At 51.2% G+C, this 17,356-nt stretch overlaps 1 protein-coding gene and 1 long non-coding RNA gene across 2 annotated transcripts; both read right to left on the bottom strand.

Annotated features, from left to right (window-relative positions):
- Positions 1–6,392: 6,392 nt before the first annotated feature.
- Positions 6,393–6,912, bottom strand: LOC149123029 (uncharacterized). The gene is made up of 2 exons (XR_016217960.1): positions 6,794–6,912; positions 6,393–6,519 (listed from the first exon to the last, which is right to left on the bottom strand). It is a non-coding gene; the product is annotated as an uncharacterized LOC149123029 (long non-coding RNA).
- A 1,924-nt stretch (positions 6,913–8,836) lies between these two features.
- On the bottom strand, positions 8,837–16,519 carry PSMB5 (proteasome 20S subunit beta 5). Its single transcript, XM_002718075.6, has 3 exons — positions 16,309–16,519; positions 15,286–15,592; positions 8,837–9,346 (listed from the first exon to the last, which is right to left on the bottom strand). The coding sequence occupies exons 1-3, from the start codon at positions 16,504–16,506 to the stop codon at positions 9,060–9,062; spliced, it is 792 nt and encodes a 263-aa protein (XP_002718121.1). The 5' UTR covers positions 16,507–16,519; the 3' UTR covers positions 8,837–9,059.
- Between the last annotated feature and the right edge of the window lie 837 nt (positions 16,520–17,356).

Raw genomic sequence — 17,356 nt, 5'->3', positions numbered from 1 at the left:
GGCAGAAGGAAGATGAGTAGGGGTTGATGCCGTGGCTGTCTGCTAATGCACTGGGAAAGCAACTGAACATGGCCCAGGTGCTGGGCCCCTGTACCTCATGGTACAGGAAGCTCCTGGCTCCTGGCTCCTGGCTTCGGATCAGCCCAGCTCTGGCTGTTGCGGACATCTGGGGAGTGAACCAGCAGATGGAAGACCTCTCTTTCTCTGTCTTTCCCTCTCTCTGAATTCCACCTCTCAAATAAATAAATAGCTCTTTTAAAATAAAGTGTTTTTTTTTTTTTTTTTTTGACAGGCAGAGTGGACAGTGAGAGAGAGACAGAGAGAAAAGTCTTCCTTCAGTTGCTTCACCCCCAAAATGGCCACTATGGCCAGCGCTGCACAATCCAAAGCCAGGAGCCAGGTGCTGCTTCCTGGTCTCCCATGCAGGTGCAGGGCCCAAGCACCTGGGCCATCCTCCACTGCACTCCTGGGCCACAGCAGAGAGCTGGACTGGAAGAGGAGCAACCAGGCCAGAATCCGGCACCCCAACCGGGACTAGAACCCCGGGGCCAGTGCCACAGGCGGAGGATTAGCCTGGTGAGCCTAAAATAAAGTTTTAAGAAAATAGTAGGCCGGCGCCACGGCTCACTAGGCTAATCCTCCGCCTAGCGGCGCCAGCACACCGGGTTCTAGTCCCGGTTGGGGCGCCGGATTCTGTCCCAGTTGCCCCTCTTCCAGGCCAGCTCTCTGCTGTGGCCAGGGAGTACAGTGGAGGATGGCCCAGGTGCTTGGGCCCTGCACCCCATGGGAGACCAGGAAAAGCACCTGGCTCCTGGCTCCTGGCTCCTGCCATTGGATCAGCGCGGTGCGCCGGCCGCAGCGCGCCAGCCGCGGCGGCCATTGGAGGGTGAACCAACGGCAAAGGAAGACCTTTCTCTCTCTCTCTCTCACTGTCCACTCTGCCTGTCAAAAAAAAAAAAAAAATAGTAACACTGTATACAAAAGGCATGACATATGAATATTTATTGTACTATTTAACTGTTCTGAAGTTTTGAAACATTTCAAAATTTAAAAAATTAAAAATAGATAACATTTGCTTTAGATACTTAGATTCAATCCTTCCTAGAGGCAAGAAAATGGTCTCCTGGACTCCAGGTTCCTCTGATTTATTTTAGGATTCCATTGTAATGCTTCAGAAAACTCCCAAGTGCACATTAATGAGCACCACCCAGGCTGTCAAAGCATTAAATAGGTGGAAGAAAAGCAATAATGGTAGCTTGTGAAAGGAAGCAAAACACAAAGAAAAATGGCTATGCTACCTTCTTAGGACACGGGGCTCAGGGCTCAGGGACACAGCTTCCTCTCTCACCAGCCCGGGTGGGAGCGCCCCTTCCTAAGGAGGAGCCTAAGCACCGGCACCACCCGGACATCCTGGGACGACCGCACAGCTAAGCCTCTGTCCCTGGATGTAAAACAAACAGAAGGAAATAAGCCCTCCTCAGAGCTGCACCTGGAGCTCCCTCTTCAGGGGTTGACCTGATTCCGTGCCAGGCGGATCCTGCCTTTTGAAGAGAGCGCACAGGGGCTACCCAACCTGGGCTGCGTGGGAGGGGGCCGAGCTGCTTCCGCAGGCTGGTTTGTAGGACCCCTACTTACCTTCATTTACAACCGGGGTGCGTGTGGCATGAACATTACAGAGATTCTTAGAACAAGTAATTTTAATTTGTCTTAATTTTAGAAATTTAGCGAGAGACTTTCAAAAAACTCATGGAAAATGCAGATTATGAAAAAATTATGCAATGGATTTCTCGAAACATTTTACACCAAAGTAAACTTAATTCCATTTTTCCATGAAGTTTTGGAAATACTCTTGTGTATATATATATTTTTTTTCTCTACTTGAGAGGTAGAGTTACAGATAGTGAGAGGGAGATACAGAAAGGTCTTCCATCTGCTGATTCACTCCTCAAATGGCCACAACGGCCACAGCTGAGCTGAACTGAAGCCAGGAGCCAGGAGCTTCTTCCAGGTCTCCCATATAGGTGCAGGGGCCCAAGCGCTTGGGCCATCTTCCACTGCTTTCCCAGGCCATAGCAGACAGCTAGATTGGAAGTGAAATAGCCAGGACTGAACTGGCGTCCATATGGAATGCTGACACAGCAGATGGAGGATTAACCTAATGTACCACAGCACCAGCCCTTAGTCTATGTTTCATAATATGCTTAAGAGGAGCGAAAAGTGGACTGGCATGGTGACACAGAGGGTTAAGCTGCCTCCTGCAATGCCAGCATCTCATATAGGAGTACCTGTTCAAGTCTTGGGTGCTCTGCTTCCAATCCAGCTCCCTGCTAATGCACCTGGGAAAGCAGCAGAAGATGGCCGAAATGCTTGGGCCCCTGCACCAACATGGGAGAGCTGGATAGAGTCCTGGGCTTCTGGCTTCAGCCTGGCCCAACCCCAGTCATGAAGCTATTTGGGGAGTGAACCAGCAGATGAAAGTTCACTTTCTCTGTCTCTCCCTCTCGCTCTGTCAATCTGCCTTTCAAATAATTTTGTTTTAAAAGAGGATCAAACAGCATCCTGAAACTAAGCACAGGGCTGGCCTTGTGGTATGGCAGGTAAAGCCACCACCTGCAGTGCTGGCATCCCATATGGGCGCTGGTTCAAGACATGGCTGCTCCACTTCTGATCCAGCTCTTTGCTATGGCCTGGGAAAGCAGTAGAAAATAGCCCAAGTCTTTGGGCCCCAGTACCCATGTGGGAGACCTGGAGGAAGCTCCTGGCTCCTGGCCTCGGATTGGCTCAGCTCTGGCTGTTGCGGCCAGTTGGGGAGTGAACCAGTGGATGGAAGACTTTCTCTCTCTCTCTCTCTCTCTCTCTCTCTCTCTCTCTCTCTGCCTCTGCCTCTGCCTCTGCCTCTCCTTCTCTCTCTGTGTAACTCTTTTAAATAAATAAATCAATCTTTTTTTTTTTTTTTAAAGAAACTAAGCACTAATAGGACTGGGAGTCACAATGTTGAAAAGGAAGGTATTACTGGCATGACACCATGGGGAAATTATTCACTCATTTTATTTATTTATCACATATCTTTAGTAAGTATCCAGTGCCATACTAGATACCCTGGGGAACAAATAAAATGAAATGGTATATTGGGGTGGCGCTGTGGCTTTGCAGGTTAAGCTGCTACCTGTGGCGCCAGCATCCCATATGGGCGCCGATTCAAGTCCTGGCTGCTCCACTTCGGATCTGGCTCCTTGCTAATGTGTCTGGGAAAGCAGCAGTGGAAGATGGCCCAAGTGCTTGGGCCCCGCCCCTAAATGGGACACCCAGAAGCAGCTCCTTTCTCCTGGCTTATGCTGGCTGTTGTGGCTGTTTGAGGAGGGAATCAGCAGATGGAAGATCTCTCTCTCCGTGTCTCTCCTCTCTCTCTGTAACTGATTTTAAAATAAATAAATAAAAATCTTTTTAAAAGTGAACAGTATAATTCTAATTTTTTAAAAGATTTATTTTATTTACTTTGAAGACAGAGTTAAAGAGAGAGGCAGAAACAGAGAGAGAGAGAGGTCCTCCATCTGCTGGTTCATTCCCCAGATGGCCGCAACGGCTGGAGCAGAGCTAATCCAAAGCCAGGAGCCAGGAGCCAGGAGCCGGGAGCCAGGATCTTCTTTCAGGTCTCCCACACGGGTGCAGGGGCCCAAGGACTTGGGCCATGCTCTACTTCCATCCCAGGCCACAGCAGAGAGCTGGATCAGAAGAGGAGCAACCGGGACTAGAACCAGCGTCCATATGGGATGATGGCGCTTCAGGTCAGGGTTTTAACTTGCTGTGCCACAGCACCAGTCCCCTATAATTCTTTATTTTTAAGATTTTAAAAATTTATTTATTTTAAAGGCAGAGTTAGAGAGAGAGGAGAGATAGAGACCTTCCATCTGCTGGTTCACTCCCCAGATGGCCACAAGAGCCAGGGCTGGGCCAGGCTGAACCCAGGAGCCTGGAACTCCATGAAGGGGTCCCATGTGGGTGGCAGAGCCCAAGCACTTGGGCTATCTTCTGGTGCTTTCCCAGGAACATTAGCCGGGAGCTGGATCAAAAGTGGAGCAGATGGGGCTTGAACTGGCTCTCATATGGGATGTTGGTGTTGTAGGCAGTGGCTTAACCCGCTGCTCCACAATGGTGGGGCCTATAGTAAGTGCTTAACTGAAAAGGCAGGTGGGCATAGCTGAAAACAACCAGAGCATAGACACTCTGTGGTGTAGCACATGCTAAGACAGAGAGTACTAGTGACGCCCAGCCAAGGACCACATTTGGGCCCTGTTGGCTCAAGGTCGACCCACCTTTATGCATATCTTTCCTCTCAGGGAGGTTCTTGGAGATGTGGGTTTAAAACACCCCATTGCTTTCTTTCCTCAAGACCCAGCGCAAACTCAGGACTCAAGGGAGACATGTTGACCATGAGCTTTCCCACGCAGGGGGTGCTCTAAGGAACTCCCTCTAATCAGACCACACTGCCAATCAGCGCTGTGCTGAAAGGGCCTTTGTGTTGTTCGAAGACTCTGAATGCACTGGGGAGCCTGGCACGCACAGATGTCCCTGGGACAGTGATGGGAGCAGGGCGAGGGTGAGAAAAGAGCTGCAGAAGTTCAAAGACATCCCTTGCACCTTGGTTGCGCTCAGGCCCCTGGCTGTGTTTTCTTACCCTCGTCTTCCTAGGAGTCCCGGGCTCCCCTTTCCTCTTGGACAGCCTCGGTACTGACGTGCTGGCTCGTACGGAAAAGGGGACAGTGATGTGTGTGGGTAGGGGATGCGGAGGGGAGGTGGAGAGAAGCCTTCTTAGTGTACTTAACGAGATGTCCAAAAGCACTGAAGCTAGGGTCTGGCAGAGAGAGGCTTCTGCCTTCGCGTCTCAGGTCGAGCTGGGTTGGGCGGGGGTCACGGGAAAGCTCAGACCTTCCTCTCAACCTTGCATAAGTGGTGCGGACACGGAGAGATCCGTGCGGGATGTGAGCGACTGTGACAGGGCCGGGGCAGCACGCAGAGGCGCACGTGTTCATTATGTATGGCTGTGTCTCCAGGGGCACACGTTTCACTGTGCATTAGCGTCGAGCCGCCTCCTTCCTCCCTCTTCCTCTGCCCACTCTCTCCACCACCGTCCCTCTCAGCCCCCAACCCACTGCCCGCCTCTGCCTCGCTCACAGTCCAGCTCTGCCTGTCACCGTCTCCATCCTTCTCTGCCACGTCCCCAGCACCCTCTGAGCTTTGCTTCATCTCACGCTCCGCTGTCTGGGAGCCGCCTGTGTGCTGCTGTCTCTTACTCTCTCTGGCTCACTTTCTCCCATCCCACATGGCTTCCTCTGAAATACCAGCTTTTCAGGTACCCTGCAGCCAGCGATCACCTTTTCTTGATACGTGAAAGCCTATAGCAGCACTTGGTTTATTGATGGATTGGTTTTAGTTTAATTCTGTGGAGGAAAGAACAGGGTGCTTCTATGCAGAAAGCGTGAGAACTAGCAAAGGCAGGAACAGCCCGAGAGACGGGGGCGTACACAGAGGGGCATGAAGAGGTGGAGTCCTCGCCAGTGTATTTCCTTCCAAATAAACTAGGTCAGACCTTCATGGCCAATGACAGCTTACTCTGGGCTCTGAGGGGTTAAGCACCCAGTTGGGCTTGGCACCTCACTCAGAGGCAAAAGCTTCTGGGAGAAATGAGTTGGGTTAAATAGACCCAAGAAGCTGACGCGGTAGAATTTCTTCTGCCTGACCCGCTAACAACTGCGATGGGGACATTTTAGGAATTTTTATTATTATTATTGAAATGCTTCATGGGGCATAGCCCCTGGAAGCCAGAACCTGGCTCCCAGGCCAGACCTAGGCAGCCCTGCAGGATGTGGACAGTTGGCTGGCTCCGGGGAAGTGGAGGGGGTGTCCAGGGCCAGGCAGGCGGTGGCAGCAGCTGCTGAATCAGGGCAGTTCTGAGTGCTGTGTTTGCTCCCTGCTCCAGCCTGCCTGCTATAATTAAAGCCTTCCCCATATGATTCCGGCTTCCTGAAGGGAAACCAGAATTTATAAAAACAAACAAGAAGCAAACACAAAGCGGCGGAGATGGTTGGTTGCAATATACATAGATTTTTAAATTATAAAGCACTTAGCAGTGTCTTGAGATCACGGCTGCAGATCAGTTTCAAAGCCCCTGGTCTTGTGTAAGGAACGGGCTTCCCTTCCAACACTGAAAGACAAGAGCTAAACACACACAGCAACTCACAGGGGGTCGCGCGTTCTCCACTGACCCCATGACCCTCATCACTCCACATGAGGGAAGTGCTCCCCTGGGAATCCTCCCCCCCATCCTGGCCTCCCACCTTACTCCCTTGTCACCTCTGGCTTCCTTCGCTTAACAGAACACACAGAATCCGTGGACCAGAATAAATCAGTTGTTTTATTTCCCCTCAAAGGATGTGACCTTCCACTCCCCAAATGGCTTTGACAGTTTTCTCATTTGCTAGCTGACGAGGATGTCGGGAGACACTGACCTTCTGGTTTTGCCTAAAGAGGGAACACTCGGTAACTATTATGCTTCAGTCTCTGATTTGCTTTCCTGGTGCCCTCCCTCCCTCCTCCCCTCTGCCCGTGTCCTCCCGCACCTCCCCACCTTCCTTCCTGAACATTCTACGCACCCCACTGCCCTCCCTCGTCTGGTGTGGAGATGCCATAGGGCACAGCTGCCTGCAACCCCACAGTGTTCCCTACAGGCAAGAGGCAGCAAGGGGCCCCCAGGAGCCTTTGCTCCCCACTTCCCGTGATCGGGCCCATCACTGACCCCAAGGAGTCGAGGAGTCGGATTTCAGTTTTCTGAGCTCTCTGTGGAGGGAGGAGAAATTGTCAGACATCACTTAAACAGCCCTGTCCCTTGCATGCCCCGGGAACTGCCGAGAGAAATTAATCTTCCAGCTGCTGAAGGCAGTTTCTTTTCCATCATCCCTTGACAAGAGGACTGTGCTGGAAAATGAATCCGAAGGGGGTCCCTGAACTGGTACACTCCACTCCACAGCATCTCTCCAGCGCGAGGTGCAGGCGGTCACGTGGCTGCAAAGCCAGCTCCCCACCCGTACCCCGCAGTGAGAAATCACACACAGGGCAGACATCACTGGCCCAGCCATGGTTCCTCACCTTGGCAGAACACCTGCCACCCATCGACTGCTTCCATTTAATGAAGTCTGTTGTGAAGCCCCAGCAAGGCAGAGATGGGAAGAAGCCAGAACACCAGGACACGGGGGCCAGGGGCTGAGCTGTCTCTCCTGAACGCCAGGAGCCCGCAGGGGCAGTGGAGCTGTTTGGGTTGAAGTCAGACCCCTGCCAGGGCAAGGTGTGAGACAGAAACAGGGCAAGAGGTTGCAAGTTTCAAGATCCTCTCTCCTCTCCTCTCCAGACTGCATTTCCTGTTGATGGAATGAAGCCAGGGAGTCTCGCACACTTGGAGACAGGCAAGGGAATTCCAACCCTCAACTCTTCTACACTCTAGGCCATTCCCCAAGGCAGTGGTTTGCAAATTGTGTTCCTTGGGGTCCCAACAGGTGCCAGGGAGAGAGAATGGGGGGAGAGGACAAAGGCGCATGTGCCCACCCTCAACTCTTACTTCAACCTCAGATTTTCTCTTTCAGGTGTTGGGATTTCTCCTACAAATTCACATTTAAAAAAATATTCTAATTGTTAAGAAGCTCCACGCACTGAGTGTCCTGAGAGGAAAGGGACATGCCCACCCACATGCTGACCACTGGCCCACGGTGCACAAGGAAGACAGAGCACAGCCCCTGCCTGCTTCAGCGTGGAGTGGGTGTGGGTGCAGCCGGCAGCTCCCGGACGCCAGGAGCTCCTGAGACACTTTTTCAGCAAAATGGATCTCCATAAGCACAGAAGTCATTTGTTTTCCAAACTCCCTTCTCCGGTCTCACTAATTCCCAATTTCCCTGCATTTGACAAATGCAATTAACAAGCCTCGATCAGTTCCTGGCCGACAGCCCTCATCAATCAATACACAAACTGCACAAGGCTGAGGGGGCAGGGCGGCAGCTGCAGCTCAGCCGAGGCCTTCGCCCTGCCTTTCTGCCCTGCCTTTCTGCCCTGCCTAACCTCTTGGTCTCGGCCACGCTTCCTTCTGGCCAACCGGGCTGCTTGTGTCCTCTTGCACTTTCCAAAGGTTTCTTTCTCCCACCAACCTCCTCTCATCCGCCCCTCCCCCCCAACATGTCTTTTAACAGAAGGCCTTGCCATCTGCTGCCACCATAGCTTGGGAACCCCTCGATGCTGAGTGTGATAAATCAGCCATCTCTGTTCTCAGCGAGGCCTCTTCCCTACCCACACATTTCACTATTTTGTGCGGCTTCCCGCCCAGGAAGCTAGAAGCCCCCCATCACCCTCTCTGCAACCCCTCCCCACTGAAGAGCCTCAGGGACAAGGATCGCCACTCCTGTGGCCACTGCTGCTTCACATGGCTGAGCCTTCCTGGCCCACTTGGTTGCTGATGCAAGCTTCACCCTCCTCACCCTTCTGCTGTGATGTCACACCAGCCTCCCCTCCCCCAGCACAGGGGAGCACTGCTCCCTCGAAGCCCTGTGCGTCTTTCCACCTCATCAACTTCTCATCTCTTTGCAAACAGGATCGGAAGTCTCTCCCTCCGCCCGCTCTCCCCTTCTCCTTTGTTATTAGCTTCATGAGTGGGGACGTTAATGTATTCGCTAGGCAATGCCTTCACACCACTGTTTCCTGTAATTACAGTCACCTCCCTCCCACTGTCCTGGCTGATTTCACTGTAAAGTGCTTGCAGGAGGGACAGTGTGGACAAAAGACGCAAGACAGGCTGAGGTCGAGTAGTGGGTAGTGTAATGTTAACATCCGAGAAAATAAACAAATTGTCACACTCTGCAGCAGCTCACTAACACCTGGTAACATACAGAGGTCAGTGTTCCAGAACTTTCAAAAAGCATCGATAAAATTCTGGACCCCTCCACTATAGGAAGTGGTGCTGTATCCTTATCACCAGTGACAGTCACCCCAAGAAATGCAAGTAGCCGTCTGTCTGCACCCTTTCAGGGGGTGGATCCACTATACTTGTCGTGCAGATCAGCTACATTGTCACTGGAGACCCGGATCCAGCCATCCTCCCGCACGTGGTAGAGGTTGACAGCGCCTCCTGAGTAGGCATCTCTGTAGGTGGCTTGGTAGATGGCGCGGCGGGCCAGATCATAGGCCTGCTCCACTTCTAGGTCGTAAGAATAGCCTCGATCCATGACACCATAAGCATACACAGAGCCCGAACCTACAGAGAAGGTGGCTCCAGAGATTCGGTTCCCTTCACTGTCCACGTAGTAGAGGCCTGGAAAGAGAGATGAGGTCAGCAAAAAAACCAAGCACCAGCCCTTTCACATCGAATCCAACGTCCAAGGCAGTCATTCTCCAACCTACTTGAAACTTAGGGGAAACCAACATGAATACAAGAAAACAGGACTTCTAGAAAATCACTTAAAGAAAAAACACCGGCCCCCTCAACCCAGCCAATGGAATCAAATTTGAGATTAAGACTCTGGGATTCTACAACATGTCACCTCACCTGACTTTGGCTACCCTGCCTATCCCCTCAGCACACTCAAGAAGTAACCATAACCCAGACGGCTTTGGATTCAAGTGCAGGATTTCAGGCACTAAGGGAGGCAGTGCTCGAAACGGCTCTCCAAGTGCTAAACCACAGCGGAGACAAGCTGTCCGTCCCACCGCAGGAGAGCAAAGGCCCACACTGGCCAGTATGGTGCCACCAGCCATGTGTAGCTACTGAGCATGCGAAATAAAAGCGAGTACTGCTGGGCTGGCGCTGTGGTGCAGTGAGTTAACGCCATGCCTGAAGTGCTGGCATCCCATATGGGCGATGGTTCTAGTCCTGGCTGCTCCTCTTCCAATCCAGCTCTCTGCTAAGTCCTGGGAAAGCAGTAGAAGATGGCCCAAATCCTTGGGCCCCTGCACCCACGTTGGAGACCTGGAGGAAGCTCCTGGCTCCTTACTTCGGATCGGCACAGCTCCAGCCATTGAGCCATCTGAGGAGTGAACCATCAGATGGAAGACCTCTCTCTCTCTGCCTCTCCTTTCTCTGTGTAACTCTGACTTTCAAATAAATAAATTAATCTTTAAAAAAAATGTTATAGTGAAAGGAGCAAGAAACCTTTAAAAAAAAAAGTGAGTACTGCATGCTGACCTACTTTGGATATACTGGGTTAAATAATTTCTTTTTCAATTCTTAAAATGTGACTACTATGAAATTTAAAATTATATATATAGCTCACACTGTATTTCTTTTGCTGGCAAAGAGCAGGAATTGGCCAGGTCAATTTTACCTAATTTTTTTTTTTCTAATAACGTTTTATTAGAACACAGCTACATCCATTTGTTTATACAGTAATACTGTCTCTGGCTACTTCTGTGATACACCAGCAAAGTTAGGTAGTAAGACAAGATCACAGCCGGCGCCGCGGCTCACTAGGCTAATCCTCCACCTAGCGGCGCCGGCACACCGGGTTCTAGTCCTGGTCGGGGCGCCGGATTCTGTCCCAGTTGCCCCTCTTCCAGGCCAGCTCTCTGCTGTGGCCAGGGAAGTGCAGTGGAGGATGGCCCAAGTGTTTGGGCCCTGCACCCCATGGGAGACCAGGAGAAGCACCTGGCTCCTGCCTTTGGATCAGCACGGTGCGCCGGCCGCAGCATGCCAGCCGTAGCGGCCACTGGAGGGTGAACCAACGGCAAAGGAACACCTTTCTCTCTGTCTCTCTCTCTGTCCACTCTGCCTGTCAGAAAAAAAAAAAAAAAAGACAAGATCATATGGTCAGCACGCCTAATATGCTTACTAATTGGCTGTTGATTTCTGATACAGATGAGTATTTAGACAAAGATCTTAATAAAAACACCAATCCCAGGGGCCTCCATGGCGGCACAGCAGGTTAAGCGGTCAGCGTTCCACACGAGTACCATTCGAGTCCCTGCTGCTCCACTTCCAACCCAGCTCCCTGCTAATGTGCCTGGGAAAGCAGCAGATGATGTCTCAAGTTCTTGGATCACTGCCACATATGTGGCAGACCTGGATTGAGTTCCTGGCTCCTTGCTTCAGCCTGGCCCAGTCTTGGCCGTGACAGGAACGAACCAGCAGACGTAACATCTCCTTCTCTCCCACCTATCACTTTGCCTTTCTTTCCTTCTTTCTTTTTTTAAGATTTATTTATTTATTTGAATGTCAGAAATACAGAGAAAGAGAGAAATCTTCTATCTGCTGGTCCACTTCCCTAAAGGCCACAACTGGAGCTTGGCCAGGCCAAAGCCGGGAGCCAAGAGCTTCTTCCAGATCTCCCACGCAGGTGCAGGGACACAAGCACTTGAGCCATTCTCTGCTGCTTTTCCAGGAGCACTAGCAGGAAGCTGGGATCAGAAGCGGAGCAACCAGGACTTGAACTGGCACCCATATGGGATGCTGGCGATGCAGGCAGAGGCTTAATCTTCCACACCACAGTACTTGCACCATCTGCCTTCCAAATAAATAAATAAATCTTAAAAAAAAAAAAAAAAAAAGCTGCTGCCAGACCCAACCACCCTTCCAATCGATGTTATGGGTCACCAGGTTCAGATTCAAACTTTCTAACATACATTCAGCAATTCTCCATTACCTTCCAAGCACCACCCACCACACTTTGTCCTGTCTTGTAAAATTTTGTCAGCGGCACCCATAATCTTTTTCCTATTTCAGTGTTCTGAGCTCTCACTGCGCATCAAATCATCCAAGGAAGATTTTTTTGAGAGATGCCTAGGACTCAGCCTGGGCCTTTTTTAATTAGTGAGGGGTAGGAAATAAGACAGAGCTAGACTTTCAGGTCTCCAGTGATTCTGCCGCGTGCCAGGTTGAGCGCCACTGCCTCATCAGCTCTCAGCTTCAGACCACTCTCCAGCTGCCCCAGTCCTTCCTCTCCCCTCTCCAGGCCCGGTGCTGGGACACTGCCTTGTGGTTCACCATCTGGTTCCTAATAACCTTTCTAATTTCATGGCTTTCTATTCCTCAGCACAGCTCTTGGCGCCAACGAAACTGGTTCCCCAGTCATTCCCCCAAAACCTCATGCTTCTTCGCTCTTTTCCTCATTTTCATACCCAAGACAATCACTACCTATCCATGAAGCCTTCCCCCACCTCTCCCATCAAAATGAATCTCCTCCTCCAAACTCCTTCAGCCTCCCACTGGTTCTTCTAAAAACAGTATTTGTGGGGCCAGTGTTGTGGTGCAATGGGTTAAGCTGCAGCTTGGGACACCAGTGTCCCCTCCTGGAGTGCTAGTCCCAGACCCAGCGACTCCACTTCCTAGCCAGCTTCCTGCTTCTGTGCACCCTGGGAGGCAGCAGGTGATGGCTCAAGCCCTCCAATTCCTGTGAGAGACTCAGGCAGAGTTCCTGGCTCCTGGTTTCAGCCTAGTCCAGCCCCAGCTACAGAGAACATTTGGGGAGTGAACCAGTGGATGGAAGAGCTTTCTCTCTCCCTTTCTGTCACTCTTTCAAATAAATAAATAAATATTTTTAAAAATGGTACTCTCATTTATCTTAATCAGCCTGGGATTAGGTCATCTGTGACTCATAGTTTGTTTCTTGAGGCAAAGAGCCGACTCACACTGAATGGGGTGGGCAGTCAGGAAGGCTTCTTGGAGGAAGCTGCAATTCAGGTCATGCTCTAGCTTCCTGGACCTTCCTTGCCAGCCAATACCTGCATTCTTACACTTTTTCAGTCACTTGGATCAAACCCAATGGCTAAGAGTTCAAAGCAATATTACTCAAATGCTTCCCTGCACCATGCAAAACATATAGAACAGATTTTTTTAAAATTTATTTATTTGAAAGTCAGAGTTAGAGAAAAACATGGGTGGCAGGGGCCCAAACACTTAACATACTCTGCTGCTTTTCCCAGGCCATCAGCAGGAAGCTGGATCACAAATGGAACAGCCTGGACTTGAACCAGTGCAGACAAGGGATGCTGGCATTGCAGGAGGCAGCTTTACCTGCTATGCCACGACACTGGACCCTGGAACTATTCTTTTATCTTTCAAAGAAAAAGTACCTCTACTTCCTAGAAATGGATGCCTGGCGCACTGATTAAGTCACCTTGAGATGCCTGCATCCCACATCACAGTGCCTAGGTTTGAGTCCTGGCTCCACTTCCAACCCAGCTTCCTGCTCACACATCCTGGGAGGCAGCGAGTGATGGCTCAAGTGGACAGCTCCTTGGTGCCCAACTGGAGAAAACTGTGGGCATCCAGGGAATGAGCCAGCAGATGAAACATCTGTTTCTCTGCTTTTCCAATAAAATTATAAAATAAATTAAAAATGCTAAGTATCTCAACTTCCAAATTAACAAACTGAGATCCTCTCTCACATCTACTTTTTGATCTCCTCACCCATCCCCTATTGGGCAGTAAATGGGTCCTCTCTATTCCTTTTTTTTAAGAAAGCTTTTATTTAATAAATACAAATTTCATAGGTACAGCTTTAAGAATATAGCAGTTCGGCCGTGCTGCGGCTCACTTGGCTAATCCTCCGCCTGCGGCGCCGGCACCCTGGGTTCTAGTCCCGGTTGGGGTGCCGGATTCTGTCCCAATTGCTCCTCTTCCAGTCCAGCTCTCTGCTATGGCCCGAGAATGCAGTGAAGAATGGCCCAAGTGCTTGGGCCCTGCACCCGCATGGGAGACCAGGAGGAAGCACCTGGCTCCTGGCTTTGGTTCGGCACAGATCGCCAGCCATGGTGGCCATTTTGGGGGTGAACCAACGGTAGGAAGACCTTTCTCTCTAACTCTGCCTGTCCAAAATAATAATAATAATAATAATAATAATAATAATAATAATATAGCAGTTCTCCCCCTACCCCCATATCCCTTTCTAGCCTCACTCCAAAGCAAGCTAAAAAGTGGGAAGTATCCTAGAGTTAAGGATCACTAGGCATTTAGTAAGCAAATACGTGAATGAAATAAAGACAGTAGGAGGAAAGAATAATGATTTTCAAACAGGCAGCAAGGAGAATTACATAGAAAGTCATTGGCTTTACTCCAGATTTACTAGGGACAACTTGAACTTGGCTGAGGGCAGCAATTTGGTGCAGGGGTTAAATCACCATTTGGAATGCACGCATCCCCCCAGATGCCCACAACAGCTGGGACAAGACTGGGCCAGGCCGAGGTCAGGAGTCTAGAACTCACTTCTCATCTCCCGTGCAGGTGGACACACTGGAGCCATCTCACTGCCTCCCAGGATGACATTAGCAGGAAGTTAGAACCAGACTCAGCGTCAGGACTTGAACCTAGGTTCTCCAATTCGGGGTGTGGCTTCTCAAGCAGCATCTTTTTTTTTTTTTTTTAAGATTATTTATTTGAAAGTCAGAGTTACAGAGAGAGGAGAGACAGAGAGAGAGAGAGAGAGAGAGAAAGAGAGAGAGGTCTTCCATCCGCTGGTTCACTCCCCAATCGGCTGCAAAGGCCGGAGCTGTGCCAATCCGAAGCCAAGAACCAGGAGCTTCTTCTGGATCTCCCACACTAATGCATGATCCCAAGGACTTGGGCCATCTTCTACTGCTTTCCCAGGCCATAGCAGAGAGCTGGATGAGAAGTGGAGCAGCCAGGACTCAAACTGGTGCCCATATGGGATGCTGGCACTTCAGGCCAGGGTGTTAACCCGCTGTGCCACAGTGCCGGCCCCTCAAGCAGCATCTTAACTGCTGGGCCAAATGCCTGCCCCTCAAATACAACTCTTTCTAGTTCTTAGAATTATATGGGACAGAAAAAAAAAAAAATCACGTGCCAGATGTGGCACTGGTTGCTTTACACGTATCACCATTCAAGCAATCTAGCAGGTGGAAAAGCTGAGGCTGTGAAAATAAGCAATCTGCCAAAGGTCACACAGGCGGGTCGTGACCCAGGTGGTCTAACACTGTGCTGTCTCCTACACCACAGTGCCTACTCTGAACAAGACGACGACCAGGGGCTGCCGCTGTGGCTGAAGGAAGCTTCTGGCTCCTGGCTTCAGATGGATGCAGCTCTGGTCGTTGCATTGGGGAGTGAACCAGCGGATGAAGACCCCTCTCTCCCTCTGCCTCTCCTCTTTCTATGTAACTCTGACTTTCAAATAAATAAATAAATAAATCTTTTATTAAAAAAAAAAAAAAAAAGACGACGACGACAACTCAACACCTCCTCAGCGCCCACACAGCACACAGTCTCTCACTCACCCATCCGTTCAACACTCCAACTTCACTCACCCGGGCCCCGCTTATCCCAGCCGCAGATCATGGTGCCCATGGACAGCCCCATGCCTTTGTACTGGTAGACCATGTTGGCCAGCAGCTTGGAGGCAGCTGCCACTGAGATGCGCTCCTTGTTACGAAGCTCATAGATCCGACACTGCCGGGCCAGCAGGCGCTCCCAGAAGCTGCAGTCTGCTGCGCCCCCAGCCATGGTGCCCAGCAGGTAGGGGTTGATCTCTATGACTTTCTTTACCGTCTGCGAGGCGATATATGCACCTGCTGTAGCCCGGGAGTCAGCCGCAACGATGACGCCATGGCGAAACTGTTGAGAGCAGAGGAACACATTAAACAGGCCACGGCAGACCACAAAAACGTCTGCCCCCCGCCCCCGGGATTTCTTTTAGTATCAAACCCAGCATAGATCTTTCTCTGTCCTTTCACATTTCACAACACACATGTCTTGGGCTTCCCATCAATCTTCAGACATGGGCAATCACCAGTGTCAGCCTCGCATGATAGATGCCCGGGCAGGATTAATGAGATCCAATCCCTTTGCCCCGGATCTAGAGCTTATTATTGCAGAGCTGGGCCCGGAACCCCAAGTGGCTGGCTCCTAGCACAGTGCTCCCTCCACTTCCCCAAGCTTCCCCCTCACGCCACAGAGGGAGACTGGGTACTCCTGCCCCCCGGGGCCGCCCAGCTTCCCAAACCCTAAGTGAATGATAACAGCAGGCTTCGGGCTCTTCTTTCCCAGCAAGGAGCTCCCGGACAGGAGCAACCGGGGTCGCCTAGGACTCAGGCCCAGTTAGTTGTCTTGGGTTGCTTTCCCCGACTTCCCCCCACCAGCCCCGCCGCAGCGAGGGCCGAGGCCTCCCAGGGCAATGAGACAGCGAAACCGCCCGCGCGGGACCAGCGGACCGAGCCTCCGCCTGAGCCTGGTGGCTGGGGCTACGGCCACGGCAGGCTCCTGCCCGGTAACGCGGCCGGGAAGGGCGCGAGTGCTCGGCAGTCAGCCCGGTCAGGCGGCTGGGGTCGCACCTTGAAGGCCAGGGTGGTGGTTCCATGAAGCATTTCGATTCCCGGCTCCTCTGGGACGCCCCAGCCGGGCGCGGTCAGGCTCAGCCCATCACTGGGACTCCCTGGACCCAAATCCAGCAGATCCGTACGACCCCCGAGTCCGAAAAACCCGCGCTGGTTCACAGGTAACGGCGTCTCCAACACGCTGGCCAGCGCCATGTCTACTAAGGGCAAGAGGAACTAACCCCCGAGTACTTTTAACCAAGAGCGGCCGGGCAACGCCTCGCCGTCACAGCTTCACTTCCTAGGAAACCTGTTCCGGGAAGGAGCCATTTTGACTCCTGGCAACCACGCCTCCGCAAACAATAACTGAACACAAGGCACCATGTTCACCGAGGGAAACAAGTCATAAATGGCTTCACTACCCTTAAATTCTAAAAGGATGTGACTGCCATCTTGACTTTGGTCACGCAAGCAGTCCTGGATCAGACGCACCTCATAGGAAGAAATTGGAAACGTCCGTGTTGCGTGTGGGAAGTGAGGTCGGCCATCTTTGAAAAGGGCGTGACTGGTTGAAATCGGTTCTGAACGCTTCGCGCGAGATCTTCCCGGCCCAGGGGGTATCCAAGCAACCCTTACTTCCCTGCTGCTTCCAGCGCCTGGCTGAGGTGGCCGTGTTCTTTAAGGGCTCTTTAATACGGAGTAAAATAACGGTCTGCTCTGAAGCGGTTTCCCGATGATACTACTTGAACCGTAGTGGTTTGTGATGAAAAGCACGACATACGCGCCATACCTCCTGTTAGCGTGTGTGCCACACCACAGCTGTTCTTCAGTAACCAATTTTTCAGGTTCAGTATTCTCTACTCTCAGCTACTTCTGGAAATTCTAACAAGTAATAAATTGCCTAAAAGGAAGATAGAAAAGTTTTTGAAAAAGAGAAACAAGGGGCAGAGGTAATTCACAAAGCAGACCCGCAATTCAGCGCCCAAGTAAGTTGAGGCAGTAGGAACTCGGTCTCAGGGCCGGGAGGGGAGTTAAGGCACCATGAAGATGTGCCCAGAGATTCTTG

This window comes from Oryctolagus cuniculus, chromosome 12 (genome assembly GCF_051225735.1).
Source record: "Oryctolagus cuniculus isolate XC-2025 breed Fujian yellow rabbit chromosome 12, ASM5122573v1, whole genome shotgun sequence".
NCBI lineage: Eukaryota > Metazoa > Chordata > Mammalia > Lagomorpha > Leporidae > Oryctolagus > Oryctolagus cuniculus.
This window is presented reverse-complemented; position numbering and strand designations above follow the sequence as displayed.